The sequence below is a fragment of the Hyaena hyaena genome, unplaced genomic scaffold (genome assembly GCF_003009895.1).
Source record: "Hyaena hyaena isolate Hyena2069 unplaced genomic scaffold, ASM300989v1 scaffold_1063, whole genome shotgun sequence".
Taxonomy (NCBI): domain Eukaryota; kingdom Metazoa; phylum Chordata; class Mammalia; order Carnivora; family Hyaenidae; genus Hyaena; species Hyaena hyaena.
In genome coordinates, this window is record NW_024081688.1 from 351,771 (window position 1) to 369,456 (window position 17,686).

The window sequence follows — 17,686 nt, forward strand, 5'->3', positions numbered from 1 at the left end:
AGACAGATAACTTTTTAAAAGCTGGGTTGTAAAGAGAAGAGTGATAGGGACTGTGATTTACGGCTAGAGTGACCACAGCTGCTAGTGTAGTGCTTAATGTCCTAGCCCTACCCCGCCAGATTCTCAAGAGATTATAAATAATTTGGTTATCTTAAGATTGTTAAATTTAGGAAATTAATACCACAAGTAGTAAGTGGTAATTATATGCAAGTCACTTAGAGGTTATGAGGACACAAATTAACTAAAGCCATCTGTCTGGAAGACACTTAAAAACTTAGGGAGTACATGCCTGTATGCATGTGTGTGTGTATGTGTTTGCACATGGATGGCCTGCCTATAAAAACTCCTTTATTTCTGAATACCTGGAATTGCTAAATTATTTCCACAAAAGTTTGGTGTGGCAAGGCTCAGGCTTTTCTTTTCCCATGAGATAATTTATATATGTATTCACAAGTGGAGGCGTCCCAAATGAGAAAGGAAACATGGTCACCAGATGCCATCCCTCTCAGCAGTCTTAGACAGAAGGTGAAGGCAGCCCAGCCAAGGGAGAAGCAGGAATCAGGCTGGTCCACAATACTTGGCAATTTTTGTCTAGTTCTTCCAAGACTGGGGAGAAATGGCAAAGCAGTGATATTTAGTTCACCAGCAGTGGTCTAGGAACAGTAAGGGCAATATCTGAGTATTGTGCACTGTTACCCTGAGTAGAAAAGAGATTTTATGGAAAAATGCTTCCAATATCTATCCGTTGGAATTCTGAAACTTTCAGTCACTACTCTATAAAAATACTTAAATAATTTGAAGTCTGTAAACGTGAAAAGAATCTTCTCACATCTTTGTTTAAAAATTCCTCCATGTAGAAACGGGCACCCTCCTACACTGTTGGTGGGAATGTAAACTGGTACAGCCCCTCTGGAAAACAGTGTGGAGGTTCCTCAGGAAACTAACAATAGAACTCCCCTATGACCCAGCAATAGCACTGCTAGGAATTGACCCAAGGGATACAGAAATGCTGAGGCATAGGAGCACATGGACCCCAATGTTCATAGCAGCACTCTCCACAATAGCTAAAACATGGAAAGAGCCTAAGTGTCCATCAACAGATGAATGGATCAAGAAGATGTGGTTTATCTATACCATGGAATACTACATGGCAATGAGAAACAATGAAATCTGGCCATGTGTAGCAACATGGATGGACCTTGAGGGTGTTATGCTGAGCGAAATAAGTCAGGCAGAGAAGGACAAATATCATATGTTTGCACGTATAGGAGGATTAGGAGGAACTTGACGGAGGAACAAGGGGGAGAAGAAGGGCGGAAATGGTGGGGGAAAGGGAGAGAGGCAAGCCATGAGAGACTCTTGAATGCTGACAAAAACTGAGGACTGATGGATGTGGGGGGGAGGAGGGATGGGCATGGAGGAGGACACTTGTGGGGATGAGCACTGAGTGTTATGTGGAAACTAATTTGACAATAAACTATTTGTAAAAAAAAAAAAAAAAAAAATTCCTCCATGGGGTGCCTGGGCGGCTCAGTTGGTTAAGCGTCCGACTGGCTCAGGCCATGATCTCATGGTTTATGGGTTCGAGCCCAGCGTCAGGCTCTGTGCTGACAAGCTAGCTCAGAGCCTGGTGGCTGTTTCAGATTCTGTGTCTCCCTCTTTCTCTGACCCCCCCCCCCACCCCGCTCACGCTCTTTCTCTCTCTCTCAGATATAAAGAAAACATTAATAAAAATTCCTCCAAAATGGGAGAATAAAAAGCAGATACAAAAATATATATATTATGTACAGATACTAATGAGTTATAAGAGAAGTTAAAGGGTGTAATAGAGGTTCAGGAAAAAAGAGTCCTGTTGGGGTTGACAGAGGAAGACTCCCCAGAAAAAGCACTCCTTTCAGAGATGGGCCCTGAAGCATGCAAAGGACAGCCAAGGAAGTGATGACCGGGCAGTGAAGACACTAGCAGAGGCACTTGTGGGAGCTACAAAGAGGTCATCCAAGCAGTCACTGAAAAGTATTTACTGACTGGACATTATGTACCAAGCAGTATTTTAGCCACTGGGTACAAAATTCAAGAGGCAAAATTTTGTTTGTGAATTTGCAAATTTGTGATGAATTCTTCTGGTAGGATTTTGCACTTGATTTGAATAAGAATACCACATTATCACTCCTCATCTAACTATTCATATGTGTCCCTGCAGAAATGCTTGCTGGGAATGTAACATAATATATGGCACATGCACAGTCTTTCTAAAACCCCAAAATACTGAAATTTCAAAATCTGGGCCCAAGAGTTCTGAGGGGATTATATATGAAAAGTTCCAGAGGCTATTGACTGATGATCTTGAGAATAATTTGTTGTTAAAAGTCATGTGTGTTCAATTAAAGGGGTAATAAACCCACTAACTATGACCTCATAGATTTGGCTGTAATAAGTTCAACTAGTATAAAGGCCAGTGCTGGAATGACATCTACAGCATTCTCCCTTGTAATTATTTTACAAATAAAATATGAGTAGTTTTCACAGGTTAAATTTAAAACATCACACTTACTGCTCATTGGCTACATCATTTCTTCAGGTTGGATGGCTGGTATGGTGATATTTAAGAACTGAATGATAAAATGGACTCAGTTCTATGGAGATAAGGGAGAATTAATGCCTAAAAAGAGGGAAAACAGTCTTGAAGGGGTAGAAAGGATCTGGAAATAAAAAGATATGGACAACAAAAAGGCTCACTGTGCAAAAGGGCAGGTAGAGAGAAGCTGTGGGGTGTTCTCATAGGTGATGGGCCAAGCAACCAGGGCACCAGTCAGGGGGCCCTGCCCTGCACTGTTTTGCATATTTTGATGTAAGTATAATGGGAAGATATTGCAAGGATTATAAAATATGAACAGAATCTGAGTTAAACTTTAAAAGGATATTATTTGGAGGCACCTGGGTGGCTTAGTCAGTTAGGCGTCTGACTCTTGATTTCGGCTCAGGTCATGACCTCACAGTACATGGGTTTGAGCCCCATATCAGGCTCTACAGTAACAGTTAAGGGTCTGCTTGGGATTCTCTCTTCCTCTCTTTCTACCCCTTCCTCACTCATACGTCTCTCTCTCTGAAGATAAATACACTTAAAAAAAAAAAAAGAATTATAAAAGGATATATTTGGATATGAACTATAATCCAGTTTAGACACAGTAAAGTATGTGCATAGAAAAGTAACAGAGTTTAAGGAAAAAAGATTAATCATGGCCAGCTGTAGGTAGAAGGACTCATATGACTATAATGGCTGTGATTTCAGAAAATAAAATTCCTGTAGTCACATAAAATATGTTTTTAATATTTGTTTATTTTTGAGAGAGAGCACGCAAGCAGGGGAGGAGCAGAGAGAGAAAGAGAGAGAGACGGAGACAGAGAATCCAAAGCAGGCTCCAGGCTCCAGGCTCCAAGCTGTCAGCACAGAGCCAGATGCGGGGCTGCAACTCACGAGCTGAGAGATCACGACTTAAGCCAAAGTCAGACGCCCAACTGGCTGAGCCACCCAGGCGCCCCAAATATCTTTAATTTAATGATTATGGTTTTTAGTTTTGACTTCTAGCATCACAATATTGTTACCACCTAATATGAACACACAGAATAAAAATCTAAAGGTTGTTTAAAGATTAAACAATTTAATTGCCATCTAAGAAATGTGCTATACAATAAAAAAAGGGGGGGGTTAGAGCAATGGGGTAAAAGAATGAAAATTAATACAAGCCTCTAAACAATTCACTGTTATATCTACATATATACATCCAAACAGAATCTATGCCTAATGTCAACATGAACATTTCTATGTAAAACTACTTCTATAAAAAAAGGTTAACAGGGAGCCTGGTTTTATGTATTTCACATTATTTCATAATCCACATAATCCGCACATAATCCTACTTATTTGACCCATCAAGAAGTTGGATTCAGCAAGCAAGTTATTTTTAAAATATATATTATGAACTGATTTCATTTGATGTCACAGAAATAATACTGGAACTAGGTAATTATCCTTCTGTGGTTCAATTTTCTTTGTTAAATTACTATAATGATCATACTCCTACACATTTTTCCTCTATCCTTCACCTTTTCAGCATTGACAATTAGGTCATATATAGAAGTGAGCGGATTTCTTAAACGTTTGGATGATAGTCACAAAGTCATTGTATACAACTGTCACTCATAACATATCTTTGCAATAAAGCTACATCCAGGGAAAAAGGGATGCATTACTTAAAATGATTGAATACTACATATAAGGTGTAATGAATTATTTTCTGGAATTTAAAAATAAGTTTAAGGCTTCAATATTAATAATATAAAGTGCACTAATATTCAAACTATCAAAAATGGATTTAAGCTCATAAAAAGTTAAAATCAAACTAATCCCTCAGTAAATATGAGAAAAAATGTGAATACAAAAGAAAAGCATTTTAACAATATACTAACTGAGGGTGCCTGGGTGGCTAAGTTGGCTAAGTGGCTGACTCTTGATTTCAGCTCAGGTTATGATCTCACACCTTGTGGGTTTGGGACCCGCATCAGGCTCCACACTGTCATTATGGATCCTCTTTGGGATTCTCGCTCTCTCCCTCTGTCTCTACCCCTCCTTGGGAATTGCGCTCTCTCTCTCTCTCTCAAAATAAATGAACTTAAAAAAAAAAAAGAATATACTGATTGATAAATTTGTTTCCATATTTATTACTCTATATGTACTGGACTACATTTAGAGAACTTCAGTAACTTGAAACCATTTACCTGTTGGTGGCAGGCAGTCTTTCCAATCAAAATAGCCTGCATAAATTCCAGGTTCTAAGGAGCCAACGATAGGATCTGCTTTTAACTCAATGTAATTTTCAAAGAGCCTTTGGTCTAATTCTTTCAATGAGGCCATGCTAACCTATAAACACATAATAAAGAAAAACTGTGAGTTGTCTATTTGAAAAAGTAAATTAATATAAATACTTCAATATATTTTAAAAATACTTACGTATTTTCCTCTAAAAATCATAATTTTTATTTATTTTCAGTAATAAAGACCACAGGTATTTAACAAGAATTAATCCCCACATACGGACTACACACAGAGAGCTCAGCCTACATGACTGCAAGTTCCTGCTGGTAGTGGGAACAGAACAGGGTAAAGGAAGATAGCCTCAGTCCTGCAAGTCTGTGCCTGGTCTCACTGGCACTCAAGAGGCCAGAAGTTGTGGAGCAGGTAAGTAGAGTCCTAAAATTGAGAGTAAAGTGTCTGTGAGCCCAGGGGCCTCTGCAGTGGACTATTGGGGAACTGTCTGCTTCTGCTTCTACACCACAAAGTCTGGCAGCTATAAACAGAGATATCTGTCAAGAAGTGAAATTCAGATGTAGAAAAGACAAGCAACAACTTGAACTTAGAAAAATAATGAAAACCTTTAAGGAAATTAGTGTACAATACAACACAAGACTTCATGGAGATAATGCACATGATTTCACAAAAGCTAACAACTGAGTAGATTAACTAGAGCAACCAATGGTCACTACTGAGACTGAAATTAAGTGTAATACATATTTCAAAGCACTGAATAAAAATATAAAGGGGTGGAAATTACGAAGGAAGAGACCTGAAAGATAGATCCAAGAACTCTTATATGCAAAGAAACAGAAATTCAAGTAGAATAATATGAGTGGTCACAGAAAAGATAATAATTAAAAAAGCAATAGTGGGGCGGAGTTAAGAAGGCAGAATAATAAAAGGGCCCTGGGTTTGTCCTGCCCCTCGAACACAGCTAGAACAACATCAAACCATTTTGGACAACTAGGAAATCGATTTGAGAATTAATAGAAAAATCTGCCTACTTTGAGGGACAAAAAAGGGCAAGTATGTGGTGTGGAGAGGCAGACTGGGGGAGAGAAGAGCTGCAGTGAAGCAGAGGGGAGGGAGAGGAATGGAGAGAGAGGGGAAGAGCCCAGTGGTGTCATCTTTGCTCAAGAAAGTACTCCCCGTGAAAGCAGCTAGAGAAAAGGCAAATACATGCACAGGGGACTGCACAAGAAAACTGTCCCCCAATACCAATAGAGAAAAAAGGAGAGGGTTTCAATACCACAAGTTTTTTTAATAAACAGTGGAGTACAGAGTCTAGCAGTGTGTGAGTGAGTCAGAGGTCAGTGCCTAGCAGTGTTCCACTAAGAAAGTAGCGCAGAGTCCCAGGAGCAGGCAGCATAGTCTGAGATCCTCTGGGTGGCACAGGTAGAAGCACTTCCTCTGCTTACAGTGCATTTGGTAGAGGTGATAAGGCCTCTATGCGGCAAAAGACTTGGCGGGCACCATCAAGCTTCTACATTCACCCATATAAGAACAAAGATGCTGGCTGAGGGCAGCAAACCCTGGCCCCAGCTGTGTGTGCAATTTACCATAAGGTCTGAGCTGCTGCTGCTGCTGCTGCACAGATGCATGACCATCATGATCATTTCCTGGTCTCAGTGCAGGGAGACCCTCCCCCAGAGGATCATTGTGAGTCCAAACCTCAGGGTTTTCTTAAGCGCGGGGTTCTGAAACAGCCATGTCTGTGGTAAAGCTCTGGAAGGAGGTACCAACTGGTAGGTGAACAACTTTGGGGTAGGCGGGGAGCTGACAGAAGCAGGAAACACAAGAGAAGTGATCCTTTGTCAGTGAGAATAGGTGTTTCCTGCTGTGGAGACTAGAGAACAGGCAGAACCATTTTCACCATTAGCCCAACAGGGACAGGCTCCAGTGAGCTAAACAGCACCACCAAACAGAATGTAGCCATTACAACAAAGCCACACTCCCAGGCCTTCCAGGCACAGCTCCACTGCAGCAAGCTGACCTGAGAATGTGAGCGGCAGAACCCTTCTCCCCAAGAGGACCAGCACAAATCTCTTCATGTGCTCAGTCGACTGTACATAGAGTGCTGAAAATTTCAGCGCTAGGAGAAACTGGATCTAGATTCACTTGGGTTCCTTTTTGTTTGTTTGCTTGTGTTTTGCTTCTGCTTTTGTTGTTTTTTTCTTTTGTTTTTCTTGGATACAGAAAGCAAATTTTATTTTATTTTATTGTACTGTATTTTATTGTATTTTATATATCCAATTTATTTCGACTTTCAATTTTTAAATTTTAATGTCTTTTCCTCTTTTTTCTTTTTAAAATTTTTTTAAACATTTGTTAATTTTTGAAAGAGAGAGACAGAGTGCAAGCGGAAGAGGGGCAGAGAGAGAGGGGGAGACAGAAGTGGAAGCAGGATCCAGGCTCTGAGCTGTGAGCACAGAGCCCGACACAGGGCTTGAACTCAAGAGCTGTGAGATCATGATCTGAGTTGAAGTAGGATGCTTAACAGACTGAGCCACCCAGGCACCTAGTTTTCCGCTTTTTTCTTATACCTATATTCTATCAAGCTTCTCTTAACAAGCAGACCAAAACACACCTAGGATCTAGCTTCTTTATTTGAATTTTTAAAGATGTTTAAAATTTTATTTCATTCTATTATTATTTTTTTTATTATTGTTTTTCTTCCTTTAAAATGACAAGACAGAGGAATTCAACTCAAATGAAAGAACAGGACAAATGACAGCCAGGGATTTTATCAATGCAGATGTCTAAACTAAAATTTAAAATCACAACTATGAGGCACCTGGGTGGCTCAATCAGTTAAGAGTCTGATTCTTGGTTTTGGCTCAGGTCATGATCTCATGGTTTTTGAGTTTAAACCCTGTGTCAGGTTATGTGCTGCTGGTGTGAAAAGCCTGCTTGGGATTCTCTCCCTCTGGCCCTCCCTGCTAGCACTCATTCTCTCTCTCAAAATAAATGAAAAATAAAAACATGATTATAAGGATACTAGCTAGGCTTGAAAAAAGCATAGAAGACCCCAGAGAATCACTTTCTGAAAAGATATAAGGACTAAAATCTAGTCAGGCCAAAATTAAAAATGCTATCACTGAGATGTAACCCAAAAAGAGGCCATAAAAGCGAGAATGGACAAGGCAAAGGTGCGAATTAGTGATAAAGAACACAAAATTATGGAAAATAATGAAGCTGAAAAGAGGAGGGAAAAGAAGGTCAGGGATCACAAAGACAGGCTTAGGAACTCAGTGATTTATTAAAACCTAATAACATTCATATCATAGGAGTCTCAGGAGATGAAGAGAGAGAAAAAGGAGTAGAAGGTTTATGTGAGCAAATTATAGCTGAAAACTTCCCTAATTTGGGGAAGGACCAAGACACCAAAATCCAAGAAAGACAGAGAACTCCTATTAAATTCAACAAAAGCTGGGGCACCTGGGTGGCTCAGTCGATTAAGCATCTGATTTTGGCTCAGGTCATGATCTCAAAGCTCGTGGTTTCAAGCTCCACACCAGGCTCTGCACTGACAGCTTGGAGCTTGTTTAGGATTCTCTGTCTCCCCTCTCCTCCTCCGCTTGTGCTATCTCTCTCTCTCAAAACTAAATAAACGTTTAAAAAAATTCAACAAAAGCCAGTCATCATCAAGGCATATCATAGTCAAATTCACAAAATACAGAGAGAAGGAAAGAATCATGAAAGCAACAAGGGGAAAAAAAAAGTCCTTAACCTACAACAGAAGACAGATCAGGTTGTAGCAGACCTGTCGACAAAAATTTGGCAGTCCAGAAAGAAATGGCAGGGTATATTCTACGTGCTGAATTGGAAAAATATGCAGTGAAGAATTCTTAATTTAGCAAGGCTGTCATTCAGAATAGAAGGAGAGATAAAGAGTTTCCCAGACAAACAAACACTAAAGGAATATGTGACCACTAAACCAGCCCTGCAGGAAGTTTTAAGGGGGACTCTTTGAGTGGAGAAAAAAATAAAAGACCAAAGGTCAACAAATTTTAGAAAGGAACAGAGAGGATCACCAGAAACATCAACTATACAGGCAACACAACGGCATTAAATTCAATCTTTCAATAATCACTACGAATATAAATAGCTTGCATTTACATAGGGTAACAGAATAGATTAAAAAACCAAGATCCATCTATATACTGCCTACAAGGGATTCATTTTTGACCTAAAGATACCTGCCGACAGAAAGTGAAGGGATTGAAAACCATTTATCATGCTAATGGACATCAAAAGAAAGCAGTAGTACCCATACTTAGACAAAGCAGATTTTAAAACAAAGACTATAAGCAGAGATGAAGAAGGGCATTATATCATAATTAAGGGGTCCATCCATCAGGAAGAGCTAACAAGCACAAGAATTTATGTCCCTAACGTGACAGAACCAAAATATATAAATCAATTAATAACAAACAAAAAGAAACTTATCAATAATAATACAACAATAGGAGACTTTAACAACCGAATTACAGCAATGGACAGATTATCTGAGCAGAAAATCAACAAGGAACCAATGCATTTGAATGACATACTGGACCCAATGGACCTAACAGAAATATACAGAACTTTCATCCAATAGCAGCAGAATACACATTATTTTTGAGTGCACATGGGAAATTCTCCAGAACAGATCACATACTGGGTCATAATTCAGTCCTCAACAAGTGCAAAATGATTGAGATCATATTATGCATATTTTCAGATCACAATGCTATGAAATTTAGTGCAAACCACAAGAAAAGATTTGGAAAGCCATCACATACATGGAGGTTAAAGAACAACCTACTAAAGAATGAATGGATTAACCAGGAAATTAAAGAAGAGACAAAAAGATACATGGAAGCAAATGCAAATGAAAACATGACAGTCCAAAACCTTTGGGATGCGGCAAAGGCAGTCCTAAGAGGAAAGTACATTTCAATTCAGGCCTATCTCAAGAAGAAAGGTCACAAATACATGATCTAAACTTACACCTAAAGAAGCTAGAAAAGGAACAGCAAATAAAACCTAAAGCTGGCAGAAGATAGAAAATAATAAATATTACAGCAGAAATAAATGACACAGAAACAAAGAAGAGTATAACTAAGAGCTGGTTCATTGAAAGAATTAACAAAATTGATACCCCCTAGCCAGACATATCAAAAAGAAAAGAGAAAGGACCCAAAAAGATAAAAAGCATGAGTGAAAGAGGAGAGATCACAATGAACACCACAGATATAAAAAAAAAAAATTATAAGAGAATACCATAAAAAATTATATGCCGACAAATTAGGGAATCTGGAAGAAATAGACAAATTCCTAGAAACATACAAATACCACAACTGAAACAGGAATAAATAGAAAATTTGAACAGACCCAAAAGTAGCAAAGAAATTGAATCAGCTATCAAAAATCTCCCAACAAACAAGAGTCCTGAGCCAGATGGCTTCCCAGGGGAATTCTACCAGACATCTGAAGAAGAATTAATATCTATTCTTCTCAAATTATCCCCAAAAAATAGAAATAGAAGGAAAACTTCGAAGCTCATTCTACAAAGCCAGAACAACCTTGATTCTAAAATCAAAGACCCCATGTAAAAGGAGAAATTAGGTCATTACCCTTGAAGAAGATAGATGCAGAAATTCTCAACAAGATACTAAAAAATAAAATTCAACAGTACATTAAAAGAATAATTCACCATGATTAAGTATGATTCATTCCTGGGCTGCAGGACTGGTTCAGTATTCACAAATCAATCAACATGACAGATCACATTAATAAAAGAAAGAAGAACCATATGGTCCTGTCAATAGAGGCAGAAAAAGCATTTGACAAAATACACCATCCTTTTTAACAAAAACCCTCAAGAAGGTGGAGTTAGAAGGAACATACCTAAACATTATAAAGACCATGTGTGAACGACCCACAGTTAATATCATCCTCAATGGGTAAAAACTGAGAGCCTTCACCCTTAGGTGAGGAAAGAGACCAAGATGTCCACTGTCCCCATTACTATATAACGTAGTAATAGAAGTCTTAGCCTCAACAATCAGACAACAAGAAAAAAGGCATCCAAATCCGCAAGGAAGAAGTCAAACTTTCACTATTTACAGATGACATAACAGTACATGTAGAAAACCCTAAAGACTCCCCCTAAAAATTGTTAGACCTAACACACAAATTCAGCAAAGTCGCAGGATATAAAATCAACATACAGAAATCTGTTGCATTTCTATACACACCAATAACAAAGCAGCAGAAAAGAAATCAAGGAATCGATCCCATTTACAATTGCACCAGAACCAATAAGGTATCTAGGAAACACCAACTAAAGAGGTAAAAGATCTGTACTCTGAAAACTATAGAAGACTTATCAAAGAAATTGAAAAGGACACAAAAAATGGAAAAGCATTCCACGCTCATGGATTGGAAGATCAAGCACTGTTGAAATGAATGTACTAGCCAAAGCAATCTACATATTTAATGTAATCCCTATCAAATACCACTAGCATTTTTCAGAGCCAGATCAAACAATCCTAAAATTTGCATGGAACCACAAAAGACCCTGAATAGCCAAAGCAATCCTGAAAAAGAAAAATAAAACTGGAGGCATCCAATTCTAGATTTCAAGCTATATTACAAAGCTGTAGTCATCAAGAAAGTATGGTACTGGCACAAAATCAGACACATAGATCAATGGAACAGAACAGAAAACCCAGAATGGGCCCACAGCTTTATGATCAACTCATCTTCGACAAAGCAGGAAAGAATAACCAAAAGAAAAAAGTCTCTTCAACAAACGGTTCTGGGAAAATAGGATGGTGCAGAAGAATGAAACTGGACCACATTCTTACACCATACTCAAAAGTAATGGGTGAGCATCCTAAATGTGAGACAAGAAACCATCAAAACCCTAGAGAAGAACATAGGCAGTAACCCCTTTGACACTGGCTGTAGCAACTTTTTACTAGACATGTCTCCTGAGAGAAGGGAAAACAAAAGCAAAAATTAAGTACTAGACTTCGTCAAAAAAAAAAAAAAAAAAAGCTTCTGCACAGTGAAGGAAATAAACAACAAAACTAAAAGGCAACAGACGGAATGGGAGAAGATATTTGCAAATGACATAACAGATAAAGGGTTATTATCCAAAATCTAAAAAGAACTTATCAAACTCAACACCCAAAAAACGAATAACTCAGTTAAGAAATGGGCAGAAGACATGAATAGACACTTTCTGAAGAAGACATCCAGATGGCTAACAGATACATAAAAGGTGCTGAACATCGAAGGGGGCAACATGGTGGAGAAGTAGGGAGCTCCTTACATTGCACTCGCCCCCATATCGTGCATGGAAAAGATCTGAAGCCATAGGAAACCTTACAGAACCCAAGAGATTGGGAGAAAAAAGACGCAGAATTCACTGAGAAAGCCTTCTAACGTGAGTGAGAACTGGGGAAGATCAAATCGGGCCAGGATCGGAGACTCCAGGAACGGGGGCAATCCTCCTCTGATGGGAGTGAGAGGGGCAAAAGAGAGAGTCTGAAACCGCTCAAGACACGGTCCCTGTCGCTGGGAAATAGAAAAACCTCCACTCGGGGCACAGAAGGACCATGCGCGCTAAATCCCTGCGCGCCATGCCTGCGCTGAACACTTCTTGGTGCTCCTGGCTGGCTAGACCCTTAGACGAGCTGCACACCTCCGTGCCATTGTGCTCCTTGCTGGCCGGACTCCTGGAGGAGTCGTGCGCACGCATACTGGGCTTCCGTGCTCCTGGCTGGCTGGAACTCTAGAGGGAAGGCAAAGAGCTTAAAAACTGGGAGATTCGCCTTTGAGTTCGTGTTTTGGGTGATGAGACAAAGAAGGACCTGGTTTCTCTCTCTCCAGTAGCCCAGCGAGTCCTGCAGGCAGACCGCTGCCTATGCTCGCCAACCCGACCCAGAGGAGAATGGAGCAGCAGTTCTGGCTCCACCCCAAGGGCTAGGCAAGAGGCTTGGAATTGCCGGGAGGGGATTGCCTGTGAGGTTGTGTCTTCGGCAATTCCAGTGGCGCGCGCAGACTGGGATTTGGAAACCAAGCCCGGCATGGGTTAAAGAGCGCAACCCACTTTGACTGCGCGCCCTGCCCGGGGAGTTTACACACCCAAAAAGGCGAGGTGCAGCGCTTGGTTCAAGAAGGGAATGGAGCACTGTCACTCTTCTTCCCACAACCCCCAAGGCAGAACTCCCTCCTGATGCACTGGATCACACCATGCCCATCCTTGCTCTAGAGCTGCCCTCCCCCCCTTTTTTAAAAAATTTTTATTTATTTATTTATTTATTTATTTATTTATTTATTTATTTTCTTTTTTTCCCCCAGAACACTGACCTGATTAACTCTGGTCACCGGCTTGCTTAAACAGTCACATTTAGTCCATTCTGTAGATGTAAATTCTAAACCTGCCGACCTTTTCATCTCTGTGTCTCAGGAATAATTAGACTATATAGTTTCTCTGGATAACACCAGTGTCCTTCTCTCACATATCCAACCATATTCCACCCTTTAGTTCTTTGAAAAAAGCTTCTTATCCCTCTGGCTGTTCATTCTAATTCCAATTTTGCCTCATCCCCTACTGTCTTCTCTCTCTTTTTCTATGCTCTTCAACCAGCACTACATACACCCGGCTATTTAACTGTAGCTGGGAAATCTGGTTTAATGCTTTAAACCATTCATTGTCCATCGGTTTTCTTCTTTTTTCCTTTTCTTTTCTTCTTTTTGACCTTTTTATATATTTTTTCTATTTTCTATTATTCACCTACCCTCCTCCGTCTTTTAACTTTTGTGTTTTCCCTCTCAGTCTGCAGGTTAATCGGATTTGTCTGTGCGTTTGTGTGCCTCTGCTCCCTGTGTGTTTGTCTGTTGTCTTCTCCAGGGCTACCTCAAGAAACAAGCCAAAGTACACATGGTGGAGAGTTCCAAATATCACTACGAGAGGGAAAATAAAATAACCAAGGTCTCAAAAAGAGAGACCAAGAGATACCATTTAAAAAAAAGAAAAAAAAAAACCCACTCTCTGAAAGGATAGGCCCTGGACACTCAAAGAGCCTTCTTTGATAGAGCAGCATTCACAGGTGCAAAGAGCATAACAAGTCTTTAAAACTAACAAAAGCCAGAAAGCTAATTAAAATGACGAAACAAAAGAGCTCTCCTCCAAATACATTCCAAGAAAAACTGACAGCTAATGAACTGCTCAAAACAGATATAAGCAGCATAACTGAACAGGATTTTATAATAATAATCATAAAATTAATAGCTGGGCTTGAAAAAAGCATAGGGGACATCAAAGAAACTATGGCTACAAACAAGATGGAGAAAAAGAATAGGCATGATGAAGGCAGAGAAGGACAAATATCATATGTTTGCACGTATAGGAGGATTAGGAGGAACTTGATGGAGGAACAAGGGGGAGAAAAAGGGCGGAAATGGTAGGGGAAAGGGAGAGAGACAAACCATGAGAGACTCTTGAATGCTGACAAAAACTGAGGACTGATGGATGTGGGGGGAAGGGGGGATGGGCATGGAGGAGGACACTTGTGGGGATGAGCACTGAGTGTTATGTGGAAACTAATTTGACAATAAACTATTTGTAAAAAAAAAAAAAAAAAAGAATAGGCATGATGAATTTAAAAATGCGATAAATGAGATACATAATAAATTAGAGGCCTCCAATGCACGGATTGAAGAGGCAGAAAGGAGAATAAGTGATTTAGAAGACACCATTTTAGAAAAAGAGGAAAATGAGAAAAAAAGAGACAAACTGATCCAGGAACATGAAAGAAGAGTTTGAGAGCTCAGTGACAGTAAAACGCAACAATATCCATATCATAGGAATCCCAGAAGAGGAAGAGACAGAGAAAGGTGCTGAAGGAGTCCTGGAACAAATTATAGCAGAGAACTTCCCCAACCTGGAGAGGGAAGTAGTAGAAGCTGAAATTCAAGAGGCACAGACATCTCCCCTCAGACGTAACATGAATCGATCATCTGCACGACATTTCATAGTGAAACTGGCAAAATATAAGGACAAAGAGAGAATTTTGAAAGCACCTAGGGAAAAAAGGGTCCTAACGTACAAAGGGAAACCTATCAGAGTGGTGACAGACCTATCTATAGAAACTTGGCAGGCCAGAAAAAAATGGCAGATCTTCAAGGTGATGACCAGAAAAAATATGCTGCCAGGAATCCCCTATCCAGAAAGCCTATAATTCAGAATAGAAGGAGAGATAAAAGTCTTTCCAAATAACAGAAATTGAAAGAATTTGTCACCACTAAGCCAGCCCTACAAGAAATCCTGAGGGGGACGCTCTGAAGGAAATGTTGCAAGGAACAAAGATACCAGAGACACCACCACAAACAGGAACCCTACAAAGGACACAAAGACTCTAAACCCACATATTTCAATAATAACACTGAATGTAAATGGGCTGAATGCTCCAATCAAAAGACATAGGGTAGCAGAATGGATAAAAAACCAAAATCCATCTATATGCTGTCTACAAGAAATGCATTTTAGACTGGAAGATACCTTAGGATTAAAAGTAAGGGGATGGAGAAATAGGTATCATGCTACTGGAAATCAAAAGAAAGATGGAGTAGCGATACTTATATCAGACAAACTGGACTTTAAATTAAAGACAATAACAAGAGATGAAGAAGGGCATTACATAAAAATTACAGGGTCTATCCATCAGGAAGAACTAACTATCATAAATGCCTATGCACCGAATATGGGAGCACCTAAATATTTAAACAATTAATCACAAACAGAAACAAGCTTATAGATAAGAATGTGCTAATAGCAGGGGATTTAATACTCCGCTTACAGCAATGGATAGGTCAACCAGACAGAAAATCACTAAAGAAATGATGGACTTGAAAGACACATTGGACCAGATGGATCTGACAGATATATTTACAACTCTACATCCTAAGGCCAGGGAATTTACTTTCTTCTCAAGTGCACATGGCACGTTCTCCAAGATAGATCACATACTGGGACATAAAGCAGCCCTCAATAAATATAAAAGAATTGAGATCATACCATGCACACTATCAGATCATAATGCTTTGAAACTTGAAATCAATCACAGGAAGAAGTCTGGAAAACCTCCAAAAACATGGAGGTTAAAGAACACCCTACCAAAAAAAATGAATGGGCCAATCAGGCAATTTGAGAGGAAATTTTAAAATAATGGAAACAAAAGAAAATGAACACACAACAATCCAAAATCTATGGGATGCTGCAAAGGCAGTCCTGAGAGGAAAGTACATTGCACTCCAGGCCTATTTCAAGAAATTAGAAAAAGCGCAAGTCCAAAATCTAACAGCTCACCTAAAGGAACTAGCGGCAGAGCAACAAGAACACCCCAAACCCAGCAGAAGAAGAGAAATAGTAAAAATCAGAGCAGAAATAAACAACATAGAGACCAAAGAAACAATTGAACAGATCAATGAAACCAAGAGTGGGTTTTTTGAAAAAACAAACAAATTTGACAAACCTCTAGCAGGCTTCTCAAAAAGAATAGAGAGAGAGCCCAAATAGACAAATTCATGAATAAAAATGGATTTATTACAACCAAACCCTCAGAAATACAAGCAATTATTAGGAAAAACTATGAAAAATTATATGCCAACAAATTGGACAACTTAGAAGAAGTGGACAAATTCCTAAACACACACTCACTACCAAAAATCACATGGGAAGAGATAGAAAATCTGAAGAGACCCATAACTACTGAAGAAATCAAATCAGTTATCAAAAACCTCCCAACAAATAAGAGCCCTGGGCCAGATGGCTTCCCTGGGGAATTCTACCAGGCGTTTAAAACAGAATTAATACCAATTCTCCTCAAGCTATTCCAAAAAATAGAAATCGAAGGAAAACTCCCAGACTCATTTTATGAAGCCAGCATCACTCTGATTCCCAAGCCAGACAGAGGCCTAGCAAAAAAAGAGAACTACAGGCCAATATCCTTGATGAATACGGATGCAAAAATCCTCAACAAGATCCTTGAAAATCGAATCCAACAGCACATAAAAGGAATTATCCACCAAGATGTAGTGGGATTCATTCCTGGATTACAGGACTGTCTCAACATTCGCAAATCAATCAATGTGATCCATCACATCAACAAAAGAAAAGATAAAAACCATATGATCCTGTCGACAGATGCAGAAACAGCATTTGACCAAATATAGCATCCTTCTTAATAAAGACGCTCGAGAAAGTCAGGATAGAAGGAACCTACTTAAACATCATTAAAGTCATCTATGAGAAGCCTTCAGCTAACGTCCTCCTCAACGGGGAAAAACTGACAGCTTTCCCCCTGAGATCAGGAACACGACAGGGATGCCCACTCTTACCACTGTTGTTTAACATAGTGCTGGAAGTCCTAGCATCAGCCATCAGACAACAAAAGGAAATCAAAGGCATCAGAATTGGAAAAGAAGAAGTCAAACTCTCACTTTTCACAGACGAGATGATACTGTACATAAAAAACCCTAGAGACTCCAACAGAAGCCTACTAGAAATGATCCAAGAATTCAGCCAAGTTGCAGGGTACAAAATCAACGTACAGAAATGGGCTGCATTCTTATACACCAATAATGAAGCAACAGAAAGAGAAATCAAGAAACTGATCCCATTCACAATTGCACAAAAAACCATAAAATACCTCGGAAAAACCTAACCAAGGATACAAGAGATCTGTATGATGAAAACTATAGAAAACTTATGAAGGAAATTGAAGAAGACACAAAGAAATGGAAAAACATTCCATGCTCATGGATAGGAAGAATAAA

At 39.4% G+C, this 17,686-nt stretch overlaps 1 protein-coding gene across 5 annotated transcripts in view; it reads right to left on the reverse strand.

Moving 5' to 3' along the window:
* The window catches only part of EXOC2 (exocyst complex component 2), a 317,437-nt gene that overhangs the window by 106,978 nt on the left and 192,773 nt on the right, over window positions 1-17,686 (reverse strand). For all 5 annotated transcript variants that reach the window (XM_039222094.1, XM_039222095.1, XM_039222090.1 and 2 more), the window contains one exon: window positions 4,777-4,918. In XM_039222094.1, coding sequence (XP_039078025.1) covers window positions 4,777-4,918 — 142 coding nt within the window. The remainder of the gene's footprint in view (window positions 1-4,776; window positions 4,919-17,686) is intronic.